The sequence below is a fragment of the Chiloscyllium plagiosum genome, unplaced genomic scaffold (genome assembly GCF_037043375.1).
Source record: "Chiloscyllium plagiosum isolate Xiang-an unplaced genomic scaffold, Cpla_swu_hap1 HiC_scaffold_27, whole genome shotgun sequence".
Lineage (NCBI taxonomy): Eukaryota > Metazoa > Chordata > Chondrichthyes > Orectolobiformes > Hemiscylliidae > Chiloscyllium > Chiloscyllium plagiosum.
In genome coordinates, this window is record NW_028270165.1 from 82835393 (window position 1) to 82857857 (window position 22465).

The 22465-nt window shown below is 45.6% G+C and overlaps 1 protein-coding gene across 1 annotated transcript in view; it reads right to left on the reverse strand.

The window, feature by feature from the left end:
* Positions 1-19691, reverse strand: part of LOC148144728 (uncharacterized) — a 159255-nt gene extending 139564 nt beyond the window's left edge. The window contains exons 1-2 of the mRNA XM_087975436.1: positions 19647-19691; positions 8999-9636 (exon numbers count right to left, since the gene is read on the reverse strand). Of these exons, the coding sequence (XP_087831562.1) occupies positions 8999-9636; positions 19647-19691 (683 nt within the window). The remainder of the gene's footprint in view (positions 1-8998; positions 9637-19646) is intronic.
* Between the last annotated feature and the right edge of the window lie 2774 nt (positions 19692-22465).

Genomic DNA, 22465 nt, shown 5'->3' on the forward strand with positions numbered 1-22465 from the left:
AAATACCTTTAAAATACATTTCAAATTAAAGCCGGAACTTTTCAAACAAAAGTTGTGAAGAAAAGGAGACAGTCCCCGGTGGGGTTTATTGTTTATTTGTGTATAATTCCCGGGGCCCGGGAAGGGGGAGGTGACGGTTACCGGGTGAACGAGAAAACAAATTAAAAATGTCGGCGGTGGAGGAGAGAGAGCCGGCGCCCGCGGCTTCTTCGCCGGCGGCCGGAGCCCAGGAGCTCAACAACCCCCCGGAGCTGGAGGAAGGTCCGAGCTCCAAGAAGCGGGGGGTCCGGCTGGAGGCTGGATTTGCTCAAGGCTTGTATCTATTAACTTATTTAAATGGTACCTACTGTATGGGGCTATGGTTTACATTAAAACCGGAGGGGCATGTCAGAGTGTTTGCTTATATTGAGCAGTTGTAGTTGGTAAAATACACTCCCTGGAGGAGCACCTTCTATGATGCTGCATTTCTTGCCTTCTGCCCTTCCCCCATTTGTTATCTCCCATTTGATTTTACATTTTATTTGGTCAAATTTAATTTCATATTAATGAGACTTGGTATTCACTGTGTTATTAATTTGTTTGTTGGATTATTGTAAGAAAAAATTAATGATGTCATGTCATTTCTGATGTCAGAGTTTGACATTGAATGTGCAGATGTGAATACCAATAAGTTGTGAAAATAAATCAAGAACTTGTGGTTCGAACAAAAAAAACAGTTCACTGATATTTATGGCATTGTCTCATTTGAGGAGGATGATTTGAGTCTGACCAACAAATCGTTTCATGTAGTCACCCAATTTAATTAAAATTTTCTTTAACTTAATTAAAGAAAATAACTCTAGCAGGCTAAGATTTGGACAATTTGTTTATAAGATTTATTTATAAGTCCATTGCTCTCGATGTGGTCTCTGCCACATTGGGGAGACTGGACGCCAACTTGCAGAACATTTCAGGGAACAGCTCTGAGACGCCAAAACTAAACGACCCCACCACCTTGTGGCTGAACACTTTAACTCCCCCCTCCCAATCCGTCAAGGACATGCAAGTCCTCGGCTGCCTCTCCCTCCAAGCTCTAGCTACCTGACGCTTGTAGGAAGAACACCTCGTCTTCTGCTTTGGGACCCACTAACTACATAGGATCAATATAGATTTCACCAGTTTCTTTATTTCCCATCCCCCCACCCCAACACCACACACCTTGTCCCAGATCCAGAGTTGAAAAATGCCTAGAGGCCATGCCTTTATGAATTCCCTGGCCGTTCTCTGGCATAGCACTCATCCACAGATTCTATCAACAAACACATTGACCTGGACCCAATATACCGGCCAATGCAGCGGACAGCTGGAACTGACAACCGGAAGCGTCAGAGACAAACCACTATAAATGCTGGAGGAAACATCACAGAAGCGCTTCACAAGAGGCTCCCAAGCACTAAGGATGTCACCTAGACAGGGGATGAAACGTCTGCAACAAAAATTCCCAGCTCGGCGAACAGAACCACAACGAGCACCCGAGCTACAAACCTTCTCACAAATTTTGAATTGAGCATAGGAGTTGGGACATCCTGTTGCAACTGTCACACATGCCACACAACACAAGGCGTGGCCCGTCTCTGACTTACCGTCCCTTTGAATATCAGGGGGAAGACACCCCTTTAATTTTAACATTCAGGAAAGATGCCTTACTTCAACAAAAATGTGCTGTGCTCACAGATGTTTGGACAGAGGAAGGGAGTTGCAGTCTGGGGTGAAGCTCAATCTTCATTCAGAGAAAGAGAGGAGCAGCAGTAGCTTCAGAAGCTCAAGGTCCAACTTGCGCATTCAGACAATAGGGGGACTCTTCTGGGTAAAATCTGGGAGTGAAGCAGAAGTCTCCTCCTTTCCATTCCTTATCCTGGGAGGGAGAGAGAAGGAGGGAAGCACTGTTCACTTGCAGCAACGGGAGACAGAGAGTATGAATCCAAGCAGGGAGCAAACTCTGCAAAAGTCAGTTTCAGTCGGCTTCTTCTGGAATATTGTGTGCAATTCTGGTCTCCCTTCTATAGGAAGGATGTTGTGATACTTGAAAGGATTCAGAAAAGATTCACAAGGCTGTTGCCAGAGTAGGAGGGTTTGAACCACAAGGAGAGGCTGAATAGGATGGGGCTGTTTTCCCTCGAGCATCTCAGGCTGAGTGTGTGTTTTTTTAAAGAGGTTTATAAAAACTTGAAGGGTGTGGATAGGGTGGATAGACAAGGTCTTTTCCCTGGGATAGGGGGAGTGCAGAACTAGAGGGCATAGGTTTAGGGCGAGAGGGGAAAAATTTAAAAGGGACCTTGCAGTCAACCATTTTTTGCAGAGGGTGATGCGTGTATGGAATGAGCTGCCAGAGGAAGTGGTGGAGGCATCTGGATGGATATATGAAAAGGAAGGGTTTAGAGGGATATGGACCAAGTGATGGCAAATGGAACTAGACTAATTTTGGATATCCGATTGGCATGGACAAATTAGATTGAAGGATCTGTTTCTGTGCTTTATGTCTCTGACTGTATGACTGGTGAAAAGCGTTGGCATTCGTCGAAACATTTATGTAACAGAAAATTATAAGAGGGTAAAGATTAGCCTCACGTCATTGATCCATGAATCCTGGTGTAGTATGGATGTATTTCCAGTAATAGAGTCAGTATGGCATGGAAGGAGTCCAAAACGATGGCTTCTTTTACAAAAAGTCACACTTAAAACTTACATTTCCAGAAGACTCAGATTTAAGACAACCGTGCATTAATATAAGACAGATAAGTCTGGGGTATATGTTACATATTTGATGGAATGTTTATAGCTCTCAAAGCCTGATTTGCAGTTGTTGCTGGGCTCGTAATATTGTACAGCAGAATATTGTGTATCTTCAGTAAGAACGTCAATACCGCATGATAGATGTCCATTCAGCAACTTGAGTGGACTCTTCATGGAGTATGCAATCCACCACATTACCCTGCTGTATACATTTACATAAAGATCAGCACAAAGATCTTGGGTATTAAGAGAGGAAAGAATGTTCCACAGAAACTAGAATTGTGTGTTTTGATTTTCTATTGTGGACTGACAGCGATGACCTTTGCAACCTCTTTCCACAGGAATATTACAAGAGAAGAATTTGGAGGCAGAAATCTCAGACCAAACATCACATCGAAGTCTGACAGTCGCTTGATTCACCAGGACTTGGATATTGATGGCCTTGAAAACAAAGGGGAGAAGGTCTGTCTGCTTAGTTAGGTTTTAAACGTCAGTGTGACTGGAAACTCAGAGTCTCACATACCCACACACCAGAGTAGTGACTGGAACATGCTTTACAGACTGAATGAGAGTCCTCCAATTACCAGTTCACCAGTAACACCACACCTATGCTGTAAGTGTGAGCGAGTTTCAACTGATTGTTGAACCTGGAGAAATACGAGTACACCTGCACCATGGAGAAATCATGAAAATGCAGGGAGTGTAGGAACGGTTTCCCTTCCCCGCCTGCCAGATATTCATCAGCATTTATACACTGGGCAGCAGCCATTCACCTACATTCAGCACAGGAAAGGCTTCACTCAGTCGCATCACCTCCTGGTCCACATTGTGGAGAAACTGCTCATCTGCCCTGTATGCTGAAGCAGATGAAGGACATTTTTTTTAATCCTGGATGGAGAATACTGCAGGTATACCTGAAATAGATACATTTGTCTCTGTCCCATTGAGTCTCCAGCACAGGGCCAGGCTCAATTGGTCTCTGTGTTTATTCTCCACCTGAGCCTCCATCCACCCCTCTTCACTGCTCCCCCATCTCCCCTCCATCTGCATAAGGGTATCCCCCACTTTTCGAAAGTTCACTTTACACTACTTCACTTTTACAAAAGACCTACATTAATACCTGTTCTCACAAATCGAAAGAAATCTGAAGAGGATTGTCGCTTTTACAAAGAAAGGCATAATATAAATTAATTCATGGTAATTGCTTCTTCGCTTTAGGCCCATTTCAGCTTATGAAAGGAACACTCTACTTTCAAATAGTGGGGGAAAGCTGTATCAATACAGCACAGTCACAGGCTCTTCTCACTTGGTTTAGGCATACACACCCCCTCAAGCCTGTGCTAATTCTTAATCCTTACTTAGACCTGCTATTTATTGCCCAGGTGTGGTTTCTGTTCCTCTGTTCACCTCCCCTTCATGTGTCTATCAAGATACACCTTAAACATTGTGAAGGTGCCTGCTTCCACTACCTCCACTGGCAGTGCGTTCCAGAAACCCACCACCTCTCTGTGTAAATTCCCCACCCCCACCACTTCTCCCCCAAACAGTCCCCCTTTCACCTTGAACCTGTGCCCTCTTTTAGTTGACTTTTCCACCCTGGAGGGAAAAAACGCCTCTGACTATCACAGAATCCCTCCAGCGTGGAAACAGACCATTCAGCCCAACAAGTCAACACCGGCCCTCCAAAGATTAACACATAGAGACCCGTTCCCTTACCCTTATTATCTACATTTACTCCTGACTAATGCACCAAACTTACACATCCCTGAACATTGGGGCAATTTACATACAGACAATCCAACTTAACCTGCCTCTCCCTTGACACTATGGGTAATTTAGCTTCGCTAATCCACCCTAACCTATACAAGTTTGGATTGTAGGAGGAAGCCGGAGCACCCGGAGGAAGCCCACACAGACACGGGAGGTGGGGTGCAGGGACAATGTGCCAACTCCACACAGATAGTTGCCTGAGACTAAAATCGAATGCAGGGCTCTGGCACTGTGAGGCGTCAGTGCGAACCACTGAGCTACCTTGCCACCCCTGTCCAGCCAATCTGTGTGTCTCATCATTTTGTCGAGGTCTCCTCTCAGCCTCTGTTTTTCCAAAGAAAACAATCCAGGTTTATGCCTCCTCTGCTCGTAATGAGAGCCCTCCAGACTAGGCAATGTCCTGGTGAACCTTGTCTGTACCCTCTGCCAGAGCACCCACAACCTTCCAGTAGCACCGTGACCAGAACTGCACACAATATTCCGAATGTGGTCAGAATAAAGAGCTGTAACGTAACTCTTACACTCAAGGAACCATGCTGTGTGCCTTCTTGACCACCATGCCCACCTGCATTACCACTTCCACGGATCTATATGCCCAGATGCCTCTGTATGCCAGTGCTCCTATGTGTTCTGCCATTTATCATACAATTCTTATATTTCCTTCATCACTATCGAGGTTCACTTTAACTATCTTTCTCTCTTCATCTCTTTTTCCCCCCTCCTCACATCAGCATATCATAAGACCATAGGAGCAGAAATTAGGCCATTCAGCCCATTGAGTCTGCTTCACCATTCAATCATGGCTGATACGTTTCTCAACCCCAATCTCCACGTAACCCTTAATCCCCTTGATACTCAAGAACCTATCTATCTCAGTCTTAAATATACTCAGTAACTTGGCCTCCGCAGCCTTCTGTGGCGGTGAATTCCATAGATTCACCACACTCTGGTTTAAGAAGTTTCTCTCCCCTCTGTTCTAAAGGGTCTTCCCTTGACACGAAAGCTGAGCACTCAGGTTCTAGTCTGTCCTACCAACATCTTCCCAACATCCACGCCGTTTATTATTCTGTAGGTTTCAATTAGATCCCCTCTCATCCTTCTGAACTCCATGAAGTATCAACCTAGAGTCCTCTAATGTTCTTCATATGTTAAATTTTTCATTCCTGGACCATTCTTGTGAACCTCCTCTGAACATGTTCCAGGGCCAGTACATCCTTCCTGAGATATGGGGCCCAAATCTACATACAGTACTCCAATTGTGGCCTGACCGGAGCCTCAGAAGTACATCCCTGCTTTTATATTCAAGTCTGATCAAAATAAATGCCTGCATTGCATTTGTCTTCCTAACCACTGACTCAACCTGTAAGTTTACCTTGAGAGAATCCTGGAGTAGAACTCCATAGTCTGTCCCCATAATCTTTCTGTTCCTGAGTAGCAGCAGAGATTTACAGATACCTCGATTGTTTTCAGGGATACCAAGGGATCTTGGGAATTGCCAGTATCTCGGGAGGAGGCAGAGAGGAATGTGGTGTGGTCCTGTAAACTCCAGAACTTTCCAAACTCCCTGAGTCAGCAGTAACTCTTTCTGGACCAAGAAACAAAAGGGCCACTGAGAAACTGCTACATCAGAAGACCTCAGAAGCAGAAATGAGGCCAATCAGCTCATTGAGTCTGCTCCACCATTCAATCATTCTTACGTATCAAGGGTTACGGGGAGAATTGGGTTAAGAAACATATCAGCCATGATTGAATAGTGGAGCAGACTCAATGGGCTGAATGGCCTAATTTCTGGTAGTTAGTCATCCCTGGGTAGAAGGACGCAAAACAACAAGTTGTTTCCTGGGACCGATGAGCTAAGTGTTTAATAACCTCATGACAAAAGGACAATTAAGTTTGTCTGTGGAAGGAAGGCACTGACGTAAAGGGGTTTTTTGCAGGAAAGGCTGTATCAAACAAACCACTAACCCTCGAGGATAAGAAGGTAAGCTACAGACCGGAGATCTCCAGAAGTGTGGGGAGATGGTGTTAGAATCTAAAGAAGCATCACACCACAGATTTGAAAGCGAGGAATCTCCACCAGAATGCAACTCCAGAAAGATGCAGCAGCAGTACTTGGAAGAAGAATGCTGCACTGAATCCCTGGATACTTCCAGAGACAAAGTGTTGGTGGAAACTCAGTTAAATTCTGCCATCAATTGGGTGATAGCCAAGTTGTGAGTGAGGTTGAACTTGGTTACTTGAGTTTTATTTTTGGTTGCTCCATACAATCAAGTGTAAATCATTGTTTCAGCAGTTAATTGTGTGCAGTTTCTGAGTTAAGAGCCAAATTAAAGCGATTCACCCACAACCACAGTGAGAGGCTGGGATTCATGTTGACTCCATTGCATTCAGCAGTACATCACGTCAATACTCTTATAAAGCGAAGGCTGACAGCACCACCTTTCTCAAACAGAGAGTGTCGCCCAATAATCTATAAAATTAGCATGAAAAGTGGTGTAACCTGCTCTAGTGAGAAGAATAAATCCCCAACACTTTAAAATCAACAATCAGCAATTTATTTATCCAACTCTCATGGTGAACAAATGAACAAAACTATTAACAAACTGGATACAGGCCAGGAGCAGATGGGTGGCACTAGTTTAGTTAGGGATCATGGACTGGTTGGTCTGAAGGGTCTGTTTCCAGGCTGCATGACTCCATCGCATGGAATGAATGGGGATCCATCCCAAAGATGATAAAGGTTTCAAGCACCACCTTAGGCAAATGTGTGGACTCCCTCCAGATAACTGAGGGCAGTGGGACACTGTGAGGGTCAGTAGATCAGTCAGCCAGCCAGTTCTCTCCAGGAGACTTCTCTCTCAAGAAAGGAAGTGGTTTCCTGCCCCATCAGCCAGATTATCCAGTTTGGATTAGGTCCTATATTTCCAACAAAATAGGTAGACAGAGCAGTGTCTATAACAAATATGTTATTAAACTTGGAAGCGTGCTGAAGACATATACAAGGATGTTGCCAGGACTCAAGGGTCTGTGTAAAAGGGAGAGGTTGGACAAGCTAAGATATTTTTATTTAGAGCATTAGAGACTGACAGGGGCCCTTAGAGAAGTGAAGTGATCGTGAGAGGCATGGAGAGGGTGAATACACTCAGACGTTTACCCCGGGGTTGGGGAAGTGAGAGCTAGAGGGCATCAGTTTAAGGTTAGAGGAAAAAGAATAAAAGGGAATGTGAGGGGCAACTTTTTTTTTTATGCAGACGGTGGTACACATATGGAATGAAATGCCAGCGGAAGTGGTTGAGGTGGGTACATTAACAATATTTATAAGGCATTTGGACAAATAAGTGGATAGGAAAGGTATGGAAGGAAATGGGCCAAGTGCAAGGAAATGGGCTTAGTGTTGATGGACAGTTTGGTTGGCATGGACCATGTTGGGCCGAAGGGCCTGTCTCCTGCTGTGGGACTTTATGATTCGTGTCTCTTTGTCTGTCCGACAGTTTTGAGTTTCCAAATGAACATCTTACTAAATCAGGCCGAATAAACTCCAATCTCATTCATCAACTCTGATGCGGAGGTGCTGGTATTGAATTGGGGTGGACAAGGTCAGAAGTCACATGGTACCAGATGAAGTGATGAAGGAGCAGCACTCATGAAAGAGCAATGCTCTTAAAGTTTGTGATTTCAAATAAACTTGTTGCACTGTAACATGGTGTTGTGTGACTTCCGACTTCTTCAACTCTGGGTTTGTCTCAAACTTGACGGGATACTTTGTCCAACTCGGCATATTTTATCAGTATCGCTTGGAGGAATTCTTTTTTTTAAAGATTAGATTCCCAACAGTATGGAAACAGGTCCTTTAGCCCAACAAGTCCACACTGGCCCTCCGCAGAGTAACCCAGCCAGACCCATTCCCCTATTCCTATTCCTCTACATTTACCCCTGACTAATGCACCACACCTACACATCCCAGAACACTATGGGACAATTTAGATGGGCCAATCCATCCTAACCTGTACACCTTTAGACCAGGGGAAGGAAACCGGAGCACTCAGAAGTAACCCATAGAGATGTGGGGGGGACATCGTGAAAGATACACACAGACTGTCATCCCCAGGGTGGAATTGAACCCAGGTCAGCATCGTGAGGCAGTGGTACTGACCACTGAGTCACCATACCACCCCTGAGCCACGTAGGTGGGCTTTGGGGGGTGGGGGCGGGGTGGGGATGGTGAGTCCAGCACAAAACAAAAAAAGCCCACTGCACCCACTGTCAGAATGGGCAGGAGGTTCAGCCTTGGGGGTGACCCACTGCAGCATCACTGGTGGAATCTGATTGTTGGGTGCACTGGTGCCTCCGCAAGTTGCAGGACAATGTGAACCTCCGCCCGCAGTCGGGGCAGGCAAACGGCCTCTCCCCGGTGTGGACCCATTGTTGGGCCAGCAGTTTGGAGGAGCGGGTGAACCCCTTTCCACACTCGGGGCAGCTGAATGGCCTTTCCCTGGTGTGGACCCGCCGGTGGGACAACAGGTCAGAGGAATTGCTGAAGGCCTTACCACACTCAGAGCAGCCGAAAGGCCTCTCCTCCGTGTGGATTCCCCGGTGTCTCAGTAGGTCGGAGGAATTGCTGAAGGCCTTCCCGCACTCTGGGCAGCTGAAGGGCCTCTCCCCCGTGTGGACCCGCTGATGGGCCAGCAGGTTGGAGGATTTACTGAAGGCCTTCCCGCATTCTGGGCAGCTGAAGGGCCTCTCCCCCGTGTGGACCTGCTGATGGGCCAGCAGGTTGGAGGAATTGCTGAAGGCCTTCCCGCACTCTGGGCAGCTGAAGGGCCTCTCCCCTGTGTGGACCCGCCGGTGCCTCAGCAGGTTGGAGGAGTCGCTGAAGGCCTTCCCGCACTCTGGGCAGCTGACTGGCCTCTCCCCCGTGTGGACTCGCCGGTGCTTCAGCAGGTCGGAGGAATTGCTAAAGGCTTTCCCGCACTCGTGGCAACTGAAAAGCCTCTCTCCTGCATGGATTTGCTGGTGGGTCTGGAGGTTGTCCACACAAGTGAACCCTTTCCCGCACACGGAGCAGTAAAACGTCCTCTCACCAGTCTGTATATGCTGGTGGGCCAGCAGGACACAGGAGCAAGTAAAGCCCTTCGCCCGCTTGGGGCAGGAGAACGGCCTCTTCCCAGTGTGATTGCACTGATGAGCCGCCAGGACAGATGGGACACGGAAGCCCTTCCCGCAGTTGCCACACTTCCATGGTTTCTCAACGGGGAGTGTTGCCTCAAGTTTCTCCATGGCCGAAGCTTCAGCTGCACACACACACACACGTGTACAACCCCGCCGTGAATTCTTCTTTCCAGGCAGTAGAGTTATTTCAGGCTCCACACTCAGTGCGCTGCAACAGTAGGGTCTTTCAACCAGTGCCCCTGTACTCAAAACAGGAAGCAAAAAGAAAGCTTTGCTCCTTCTCACAGAATCATAGTTGAAAATTGTTGCGGTCCTGGTGGATTGAGTGACTGTCAGACATTGACGTGAAAGTGAGGAATGGAGACGCTGGAGAGTCAGATTCAAAAAATGCGTCGCTGGAAAAGCGCAGCATGGCAAGCAGCGTCAGATAAGCAGGAAAATCAATATTTTGGACTTGAGCCCTTTATCTGTTGACTTTGAAACTTCTGTCTTCAGATAATCTGTAAGAAAAGATTACAAAAATCATCACTGCCAGTCCGGTTAAGAATGAGACATCAAGGCATTGACACTGACACCAGAGAGAAACTGTACATATAGATGTGGCAAATGTTAGTGGCAAGCCAGAGTGATAAAGATATGTAGCACAGAAACAGACCCTTCAGTCTAATTCATCCGTGCCAACTAGATAACCTAACCTAATCTCGGCTGATTTGCCAGCATCTGGCCCATATCATCTAAACCCTTCCTAATCGTATACCCATCCAGATGCCTTTTAATGTCATAATTGTGCCAGCACCCACCACTTCTTCTGACAGCTCTTTCCTTAAACACGCCACTTTCTGCATGAAAGACTTATCCCTTAGGTTCCTTTGTTAAGTTCTTTTGCTTGAGCTTCTTACACTGCAATATGCCAACTTCTGTGAACAACCAAACTTTATTAAGTACAGTACAAGCTGTGGAGAAACTCTTAACACTCTTCGCAATGCTTGAACACAACAGTACCAAAAAAACAAACCCCTTAAACAAAGTAAAACTGAAACAGAGGCTTACAGTTGAAGTTAGAAGGGCAGAAGGAGACAGTATTAGCAGCCTTTCTCCACACAGCCCACTGCTTAACTCACCCAAACAAGACTTCAGCTTTCAGGACTGACCACTCCCCTTTCATTGTACAGGTCACTTTTAAAACATAAAAGCTTTGGCCTCAAGTCTCATCGGTTCACACATTACCAAAAATGCCTCCCAATACCGTTTTTCATCTCTGTACTAAACCAGTCGCTTCGGAGCTTGGGTCTTTTTACCACCCCTCTGAAAAAAAACCAAGGACACAGCATCCTTGAGAAGAAGGACCAGCTTTTAGAAAAAAGGACCAGCTTTGTGACAGAGGGATATAGGCCAAACACTGGCAGATGGGATTAGATTAGTTTCAGAACATAGCATGGAGTAGTTGGACTGAAGGGACTGTTTCTGTGCTGTTTGACTCGGTAACTGTTCTGCAATGGTGTGAAAACCATTTTCTTGCCTTCCCCCATAAACGTCCACTTCTTTGTTGTTCCAAAATCAGATGAACTCAGCCTTGAATATATTCAATGATCCCATAACTGCAGGAAGACATCCCCACTTCTGAACTCAATTCCTCTTGCTAATATAACACGTGCTTTGCTCATTGCTTGCTGCATCTATCTGACAACTGGCATTAACTGGTATGGAAGGACGCTGAGGCTCCTTTACACACATTCCTGATGAAGGGCTCGTGCCTGAAACGCTGACTCTCCTGCTCCTCGGATGCTGCCTCATCTGCTGTGCTTTTCGAGCACCACACTTTTTGACTCTGATCTCCAACATTTGCAGTCCTCACTTTCTCCACATCCCAATATATCACCATTTAAACAATGCATCTCCTTTCTGCTTCCCCCACCCGCCCACAGGGAATGCTATCACTTCACATCGTGGTACTGCATTTTCCATGAGCTTGCCAACTGAGACACAGACCTGGCCCAACTTTTCCAGAATCTGTCCCCTCCATAAATTGAGATTGAGAGACACACACAATAAAGGTGTCTCTGATTAGTAGGAGGACCACGCTCCTTCCGGTCCTCCAGGGCTTCCTATTGGCCCAACAAAAGAAGATCACGCGCAGTTTCCACGGACAGCCAGGAGCACGCGCAGGTTTTGCTGACACCGGCGAACATGCGCAGTGTGTGTTGTCACCGAGGAGCATGCGCAAGATGCTCTGTGAAGTTGCTGGTGTTACCGACAGGTTTTGTGCCCAAATGACACTCGGAGACAAGAAAGGCTGGAGCGACATTTTATATTTATCCTGCGGCTCGACATTTTATTCCTTTTGCATTTTATTTGACGACTCATCTTTTCCTCAGGGTAGGGGATTCCCAAACTGGAGGGCATAGGTTGAAGGTGAGAGGGGAAAGATTTAAAAGGGACCGAAGGAGTAGAAAAAAAGTGTGAAAGTTAATTCCCCACAAGTGCCCTCTCCAAACCTGCACATCTTTGGATTGTGGGGAGAAACCGGAGCACCAAAGGAATCCCATGCAGACATGGGGAGAAGGTGCAAACTCCACTCAGACAGTTGCCCGAGACTGGGATCAAACCCGGGTCCCTAGCGCTATAAGGCAGCAGTGCTAACCACTCAGCCTGTTCAGAAAAAGCAGCAATTGATTTATATTAGGGTGGGAGGGGAAAGGATTAAAAGGGACCTCATGGGCAACTATTTTACGCAGCGGGTGGTGCGTGGATTGAATGAGCTCCCAGAGGAAGTGGTGGAGGCTGGTACAATTACAATATTCAAAAGGCATCTGGATGGGTACATGAACAGGAAGGTTTGGAGGGATATGGGCCAAGAGCTGGCAAATGGGCCAAGGTTAATTTAGGATATCCGACTGGCACGGAACAAACAGTTTGTTTCCATGTTCCACTACTCTATTTCTATATAGTCAGAACTGTTATGACACGGACAACACCCCCCACTAATTTAAACCCAAAAAAGATTTACCCCATGTGATCATGTGAAAATTCAAGAGGTAAGGAACTGTTTCTAAAAGTCACTATTTAAAGTTTTATTTAATGATCTAGGACACTAACTTGCAAGTGTTTAAATCTGCTGGGATTTTTCGTACCGCCAAATCTATTCAAATCTGTCTAAACTAGTTCAAATCTCGGACGAAAGCCCCCAAATTTTACAACACTGGGTGCAACCTCCCCTACCTAATTTAAACCAGCAACATAGAGAAGGTTTAACCCATGCAGTAATCTGTGAAAATTCAAGAACCAAGAAACTATTCCCAAAGGTCAGTATTTAAAGTTAAAATTAACAACTTTATTTATTAACGTCTAACGGAGAATAATTAATTAACAACAATTTACAACTCCTTTCTCTAACCTATCTTCTACTTTCCCCTGTATGATACCAGTCCAATAAAAAACCCTGATTAAGATTTACCGAAAGATTCAAACTTCAAACCCAGCCAGCTGTTAAATCTTCTCTTTGTACCTTCCTCTGTAGATTTGCTCTCCAGGTCGGTGTCGATGTTTTTTCTCTGTGCAGACTCCTTCTCTGGACAGGTACCTCTCAGAGTTCTCACTCTGGTCTTTTGAAAGCTCTCCTGTAACTGTTCAACTTTTTTTTTGATTTTGTACTCCAAAGCATCAAATCGTTTCATTGGTGTTAATATTAGATTAGATTAAATTCCCTACAGTGCGGAACCAGGCCCTTCGGCCCAACCAGTCCACACCGAGCCTCCGAAGAGTAACTCACCCAGACCCATTTCCCTCTGACGAATGCAGCTAACACTACGGGCAATATAGCATAGTCACTTCACCTGACCTGCACATCTTTGGACTGTGGGAGAAAACTGGAGCACCCAGAGCAAACCCACGCAGACACAGGGAGAATGTGCAAACTCCACACAGTCACCCAAGGCTGGAATCCACCCTGGTGGTGTGAGGCAGCAATGCTAACAATATTCTCAAAATACTAAATTCAAATTTGATTGGAATTCAGTATTTTGGGGCAAGATTTAAATCGATTGGCCAAAATTGAGTATGTTTTTGTCTCCAGGCAACCCAGCTACTGAGCTGTTTGACCAAATGTTAAATTGTTACCTTGTTCACAATGTTTGGTGCTATGTCAGGTGGTTCTGCTCGCTTTTCAATTCTCTTGAAGGTAGAATACACCTCTACACCTTCTAACAGAACCAATTTTTCAAGACTAGGAATCGGCCATTCACCCCTAACAGGAGAAAGTGAGTACTGCAGATGCTGGAGATTAGAGTCAAGAATGTGGTGCTGGAAAAGCACAGCAGGTCAGGCAACATCCGAGGAGCAGGAAAATTGACATTTTAGGCAAAAGCCTCATTCACCCCGAACAGCCTTTCCTCAACTGCACATAGTTCAAAGCAAGTTTGAGAAAGATGGCTGCAGCTTTGTCTTTATAGAAAATTGAACATGCGTTCAAACTTTAATGCTATTTCTGAATATATTATTTTAGCTATTCTCAATTTGAAAGATCAGCCATTTCTCGTGCACGCCCATCTCCCAGGCAGTGTCATCACCAACCATTTTCTCTCTCTCTTCTGAGAAGAGCTTGATACAGCGATCAAAGAGAGCTCGAGGCATGAGAAAGTTTAGTGGGAGTTGGAAGAGACACAGAATGGACAGGGTGACAGAGTGTGGGGCCATTGAGAGACTGGGGGGAACAGAGGGTGGTGGGGGCGGAAAGGAAAGACTTGGGGGTCAAAGGATGGAGGAATAGAATGAGGGGGAGAGAGAGAAAATGGGGGCAGAGAGTTGCGGGATGAGAGATAATGGTTTGGGGCAGTGGGTGGGGAGAGAGACAGCACAATTCCCACCTTCCCCAGGACTGGGGCAGTGTCCCATCAACTGGAACCTACTCCTCCCACAGCAGTCATTTCTCAATCCACATATGGCTAAAGCAGAAGACTTATATAATCCCTGCAGGCCATTTCACCTATCAAATTCACACCGACCTTCCACACAGCATCCCACCCAGACTCATCCACTTACCCTGCATCCCTGCAGTTCCCCATGGCTAACCCACTCTAACCTGCACATCCCTGGACACTTTAGCACAGCCGATCCATCTGAAACTGCAGATCCTTGGACTGTGGGAGGAAACCGGAGCACCCAGAGGTAACCCGCGCAGACAGAAGAGGGAGAACATACCAAAGTTCACACAGACAGTCATGAGAAGGTAGAATCAAATTGCTTCTAACAATTCTCCCACACCTGCAAAACCCTGAGCACTATGGGTAATTTAGCAGGGCCAACCCACCCTAACCTGGGCAAAGATAAAAATCACATGACGCCAGTCCAACAGGTTTATTTGGAAGCACTAGCTTTCGGAGCACTGCTCCTTCATTCGGTGGTTGTGGAGTATAAGATCATAAGACACTGAGTTTACAGCAAAACATTACAGAGTCATGCCACTGAAATGATACATTGAAGAAACCTGGATTGTAAAGTCTTTCATCTTTTAGAATGAGTTGCTGGTGTCATTAATATGTAAATCCCAGAACTTCTTCTAAGGCTCAAGATAACTTAAGGTTTTATAAGAAAAGATGACAACTCAGCTCAGACAATGCATTAAAGGTGTGAGGCCAGAGTCTGTCTGTATCCCAGTTTTTGAGTCAGACTGGTTCTATTTCCAAAGTGGAATTTATAAAATATTCCATGTATTGTCTGCCTGCAGATTGTGCATTTTTTGAGCAAAATAGATGGTATCTGCAAATACAAATTCACCCCATAGACCTCGGTGTGTGTGTGTGCACGCGCACACACACGAGAGAGAGAAAAAGTCTAGTTCCATACTGTATATCTCTATGTCTATTGCATAACAGATGCTTTATTTCTGTTGATGTAAATATTGTTATAAATCATAGCAGGGTACTAATACTTAGATGTAAGGGAGAGAGAATTCTTCAACCAGGGCACTATAAGAATCCTGGCAGACCCCTATTTCTAGTTTACTTGCCAATGAACAGACACAAGCACCTATTTAATTCTAACTTTTCACTTACTTTGTTATATTTTCTGATATGATACTCTGTGTCTGGATGGTTTACAGGCTGGGAGATTGTAGATTGGACTTTGATTGACTGAATGATTTATTGTTCCAGAAGGTGTCAAAGGAGGTTAAAGCTTCAGCAGAAATGAAGCAGAGCTGAGAACAGACAACAACTGTGGGAACAGGGAGATCAATAGAGGACAAAGAAACCAGGACCTGAAATCCGAGCTGACACTAGACTACCCTGTGATCAGTGCTTTGATTAGCAGTGTCAACCCTCTACCTTTACCTCGCTTCCCATTCGACTTGAATGCCACATCTCCCCTCAATATTTAGGATCCAATCCTTGTCATCCTGAAGCCATGTCTCTGTAAGGAGTCCCAGATCAAAACCTGGAGTGCAGGTTCATAGTTCCTTAAAGGTAGAGTCCCAGGTAGATATGATAGTGAAGGCAGCATTTGGTATGCTTTCCTTTATCGGTTACAGCACTGAGTAAAGGAGTTGGGAGGTAGGTGATGTTGCAGCTCTACAGGACATTGGTGAGGCCACATTTGGAATATTGTGTGCAACTCTGGTCTCCTGCCCATCAGAAGGACGGTGTGAAACTTGAAAGGGTTCAGAAAAGATTTACCAGCATGTTGCCAGGTTTGAAAAAAATTAGCTCTCGGGAGAGGCTGAATAGGCTGGGGCTGTTTTCACTGGAGCGTCGGAGGCTGAGGGATGACCTTAGAGGTTTATAAAATCATGAGAGGCAAGGATAGGGTAAATAAACAAAGTCTTCTCCCTGGGGTGGGGGAGTGCAGAACTAAAGGTTTTGGGCGAACGGGGAAAGACATAAAAGAGCTCTAAGGGGAGCCTTTTCACACAGTAGTGCATATATGAAATGACCAGCCAGAGGAAGTGGCGGAGACTGGTATAATTACAGAATTTAAAAGGCATTTGGATTGGTCTATAATAGAAGGGGTTCGAGGGATTATGGCCCCAGGGCTGGCAAGCAGACGAGATGAGGATAACTGATAGGCATGGACAAATTGGACCGAAGGGTCTGTTTCTGTGCTGTATATCTCTATGACTCCAATATAAAAGGTTCAGAGGCATATAGGTTAAACACAGGCAGGTGGGTCCAGTTTAGTTTGAGAACATAGTCAGCATGGACTAGTTGGACTGAAGGGTCTGTTTCTGTAACTGATCTGTACTGGTCTTGCCTCCCCCATAACCATCACATCTTTGTTGTTCAAAAATCAGATGAACTCAGCCTTGGATATATTCAATTACGCCCAAACTGCAGGAAGGGGTCCCCACTTCTGAACTCAATTCCTCTTGCCTTGCTCACTACTTGCTGCACCTGTCTGACAACTTGCATTGACTGGATTAGAAGGACGCAGAGGCCCCTTTGTTCATCCACACATCATTTCTGATGAAAGGCTCGAGCCTGAAATGTCAATTCTCCTGTATTTGCCATTGAAAAAAGACCTGGACTAACTTTCCCAGAGTCTGTCCCCTCCCTGGATTCACTTCGTTTCCCTTCAGTTCCTGCAAGTCAACAGCTCAACCCCGGAATGGAAAAGGGGTGAAAAAAGAGTGTGCTGTACTCACAGATGTTGGAAAGAGGAAGGAAGTTGCAGTCTGGAGTGAAGTTCAATCTTCGTTCAAAGAGAGAGGAGCAGCAGCAACAACTTCAAAAGTTCATTGTCCTACTTCCGCATCCAGACGATGGGTTTGCTGTGATTGGCAGGAGGACCAGTCTCCATCCGGCCCTCCAGAACTTCTCATTGGTCCATCAAAACAAGGTCACGGAGTGTTTCCGCTTGTTGTGTGAGCATGCGTAATATCTTGCTGACACTGTGGAACATGCGTAGTGCGTTGCTGACACCGAGTAGCATGCGCAGTATGGAGATGTTGGTATTACTGCAGATTTTCAAAGTTAAAAATCACACAATGCTAGGTTATAGCCCAACAGGTTTATTTAGAATCATTAGTTTTCGAAGCGCCGCTCCTTCATTGTTGGTTGTGGAGCAGAATCATAACACACAGACTTTATAGCAACAGGATTGCAGTGTCATGGGATGTAACATTAAACAACTTTAGCTTACCTCTACCATTTTTTAGAATGACCATGTTAGTTTTGATTCCTTCACATGTAAATCCCAGAACTTTTCAAAAGTTACGTTCTCAAGATAGCTTTTAACAATAGGTGTCATCTCAATCAGATAATGCATTGAAGGTGTTAAGTTAAAGTCTGTCTGTGTCCCAATGTTAGGTCAGACGGATTCTATTTCTATCGTTGTATTACAGAATCTTACGTGTATGGGTTTTTGAACAAAATAAAATGCGATTCTGCAAGTACAAATTCAACCCAGAAACTTTTGTGTGTGTGTGTGTGCAGGAGAAACCGAGTGATCATGTGTGTGTGTGTGAGAGTGTAATGGGGTATAAGTCTGTGATAGGGTGTGTATGTGTGTGTGAGTGAGAGAGAGAGAGTGTAATGGGGTATAAGTCTGTGAGAGGGTGTGTGTGTGAGAGAGAGATCATTTGAGAGAGCGTATGTGTATGAGAGAGAGTCTGTGTGAGTGTTGGTTTGGAGGAGCATGTATTTGTGTGAATGCATGCTTGTGTGTGTGAGAGAGAGAATGCATAGTACAGTGGGGTCACCTGTAGTGTGACATGAACCCAAGGTCCTGGTTGAGGCCATTTCCATGGGTACCGAACTTGGCTATCAGCCCCGGCTTGGCCAATTTTGCATTTTTGCCTGTCCTGAAGTCTACCTTGGAGGATGGTCACCCGAAGGTCCAAGGCTGAATGTCCCAGACCGCTGTAGTGTTCCCCGACTGGGAGGGAACACTCCGGGCTGCTGATTGTTGTGCAGTGTCTATTCATCTGTTGCTGTAGCCTCTGCTTGGTCTCACCAATATACCAAGACTCAGAGCATCGTTGCCTGCAGCGTATGAGATAAACAATGTTGGCTGAGTCACATGATTACCTGCTGCACTCATGATGGGTGGTGTCCTCATGTGTAATGGTCATAATCGTGTCAACATTCTGATACGTTTTTCATCATCTGCCGTGACAGAGTTGTATCGTGTTGTCCTGAAGGCCAGGCAGTTTTCTGAGAACAATTATCTGTTTAAAGTTTGGCGGTTGTTTGAAGGTGAGAAGTGGAGGCGTGGGGAAGGTCTTGGTGAGGTGCTCATCTTCATCAATAATGTGTTGCAGGCTGTGAAGAACATGGCGTAGTGTTTCGGCTCCTGAGAAGTACTGGACAACAAAGGGTACCATTTTGGTTGCAGCTCGTGTCTGTCTCCTAAAGGAAGTCATTACAGTTTCTTGCTGTGACACATTGGAATTGGCAGTTGATGAGTTGAACATTGTACCCCGTTCTAATGAGAGCATGCTTGTGTACTTCCAAGTGTCTGCCATGTTCCTCCTCACCTGAACAGATCCTATGTATGCGAAGGGCTTGTCCAGAGGGGATGGCTGTTTTAATAAGTTTCACGAGAGAAGTGTAGCACTGTCAGGTTATCCGTGGGTTTGCGGTCCAGGGAAGTGCTGAGATACGCATCCTTGATAGAGCTGCATGTGTTCAAAAATGAGACAGATACTAAAGAGTATTATTGTTTCAGTGACTCCTCACCATGGGTCCAGAGGAAGAAATGTCATCAATATATCTGGTGTATAGTGTTGGTTGGAGGTCCTGTGCAGAAAAGAAGCCTTGTTCGAACCTGTGCATGAAAATGTTGGCATACTGGGGTGGAAGTTTGGTCCCCATGGCTGTTCCATGTGTCTGGATGAAGAACTGGTTGCCAAAGGTGAAAATGTTGTGGTTGAGAATGAAGCGGATGAGTTGTAGGACAGTGCTGAGAGATTGGCAGTTGTTGGTATTGAGTACTGAGGCTGTTACCGTGATGCCATCATCATGAGGAATGCTGGTGTAGAGTACTGACATGTCCACGGATTCAACTAATCCGTGGGTGCTGAGCTTCTGGAAGGATTGGATCAGAAGTCTTGATGAATGCTGTCAGTTCACGGTTGTGCTGTTTGGTCAGATCAGCTGGTAGTTGCCTGTTAGGTTCCTGGTCAGTTGTTTGTACACTTCCTTGCAGAAGTCCATTCTATTCCGAATTACTCAAAAACTGCATAAATCCATGTAAGATTCTGTAGCTCCCACTTTAGAAATAGAATCAGTCTGACCTAACATTGGGACACAGACAGACTTTAATGTCCCACCTTCAATGCATTATCTGAGCTGAGGTGACACCTATTGTTAAAAGCTATCTTGAGAATGTAAGTTTAAAAAAGTTCTGGGATTTACAAATGAAGAAATCCAAACTCACATGGTCATCCTAAAAGATGCAAGCTCACCTGCACTCTTTAGCACAGCTGATCCACCCTAAAGTGCAGATCTTTGGACTGTGGGAGGAAGCCAGAACACCCAGAGGTAACCAACACAGACACAAGGGGGAGAACATGCCAAGCTTCACACAGACAGTCACCCAGGGATGGAATCAAACCCAGGCTCCTGGCGTTATTAAGCAGCATTGCTAACCACTGAGCCACCATCCCACCCAGTGCTTTGAGGTTCTGCTTTGTCTTTGCAGCTTTTAACTTCTCATGCACCCTCAGCAGAGGCTGTGTCCTGCTGACATCGTTGGACCACATCCATTGCACCTCCCTTTCCCACTTCTCCAGCCCTGAACGCATCGGTTCCTGAATCCTGGCACCAGATTCCGATACCCTCTGTGCTCCTGCTGCCAACTGCAGAGAACGGAGGCAATCCCCATCACTATTCTGTCCCTTATCTCCCCCTCCCTAACGTTGTTCTTACTCCCACCACACCACAGTTAGCTCCTCCCCCCTGCAGCCCTCTCTCAGATCCCCTTTACCTACCTGACCCGGGCTCACACCCTCCTGACCCTGTCCACTGACCCCATCAGAAGGCTCTGTACGGAGGGAAAGATCATCTCCCGGAATAAAAAAACATCTGATTAACTTTCCGCCTTGCCTTCCCAGCATCTCAGCAACCTGGCTTCCAGTTCCACCTCTCTGAGCCGAAGGTCCTCCAAGTTGTGTTTGCCCTAGATCGCATCATCCAGAGCCTTCCACCTTTTGCAAATTGAAAGACAAGTCTCACCCTGCCCTCTCCAGTGTCTATTGTGTAACTGCTTAATCATTTCTCGTGGCCGAGCAGAGACTGATAGCCAAGTTTGGAACCCATGAAGATGGCCTCCACTAGGATCTTGGGTTCATGTTACATTACAGGTGACCCCACTACACTGTACACATTCTGTCTCTCTGTCTCTCACACACAGCCATACATTCTCACATACTAAGGCAGGCACTCTCTCAGATATACGCGCTCTCTCAGATGCACACACATGTACCCACCCACACTCTCACCCACACACACATCCTCCTGCACACTCTCACTTTACCAAGCATGCACACACGCAAACACACACTCTCTCAGCCAGACTCACGTGTATGCACACACTCACTCACTCTCATGCATTCACACATAGATAAGGCCATGGGATGAATTTGCATTTCCAGAATTATGTTTATAGATGCATTCTATTTTGCTCAAAAAGTGCACAATCTGCAGACAGTCAATCCATGTAATATTTTATAAATTCCTACTTTGGAAACAGAACCAGTATGACTCAAGACAGACTCGAACTTCACATCTTTCATGCATTGTCTGAGCTGAGATGGTACCTCTTTGTAAAACCTGAAGTTATCTCGAGACTGTGACTTAAAATAAGTTTTGGGATTTACATACTAATGAACTGAAACCTGCAACCCATTCTAAAGATGAAACACTTAAAAGCAGTTGAGGTTTGTTCAATATATCATTTTGCTACAAATTCTGTGTCTTATGATCCTGCTGCACGAAGGAGCAACACTCCGAAAGCGAGTGCTTCCAAATAAACGTGTTGGACTATAACTGGATTTTAACTTTGTTTCCAGTGAAAACAGCCCACCCCTCCCACTGCTGCCAGTAAACTTTACAAAGCTGAGGAAACAATGAACCGTCAGTCCTGAAAAATGTACAAATCTAATAATACGAGCTACACATTGACTGCTCCTTCTGATATAAGACATTGGAAACCTCGCACCGGAGATTGAAAGAAATTAGCAGCTTTAAAAGAAAAACCTGCTGGATCTCAGAGCCTTCAATGTCTGAGTCCGACGGTAAGTTCAGGTAACTTTTGTTGGGACCCAACTTTGTTGCAGCTTCAGATCGTCCCAGCAAAAAGGTGCACAAAAAGTAGCTTTTTTTTAAACTCACACATACACACACTTCCCTGCAACCCACTTTCTTCACTATTGGTCAGCTGAGTTGTCCCTTTGTAATTCGATCCTTGGTGCAGCCTTAGCCTGGAGGAAGTATTGCTTCACTCAGCAATTGCAACCCATAGCCTGTATGCAAGTAAGATTCCCCCCGCGCATTTGCAGAGGGGCTGTCAAGAGTCAACCACACTGCTGTGGTCTGGAGTCACATATAGGCCAGACCAGGGAAAGGATGCAGCTGGGACGACTGAGTGAATCCTTTCCCACAACGGCAGGTTCCTCCCCTAAAGCATGAGTGAATCAGATTGGGGTGTTTGTTCCCCGAAAATGGCTTCATAATGAGATTCTGAACTCCAGATTTCTGACTGAACTCCAAATCCACCATCTGCTATGGTGAGATTCAAACCGGGGAGTCCCCAGAACTGGGTT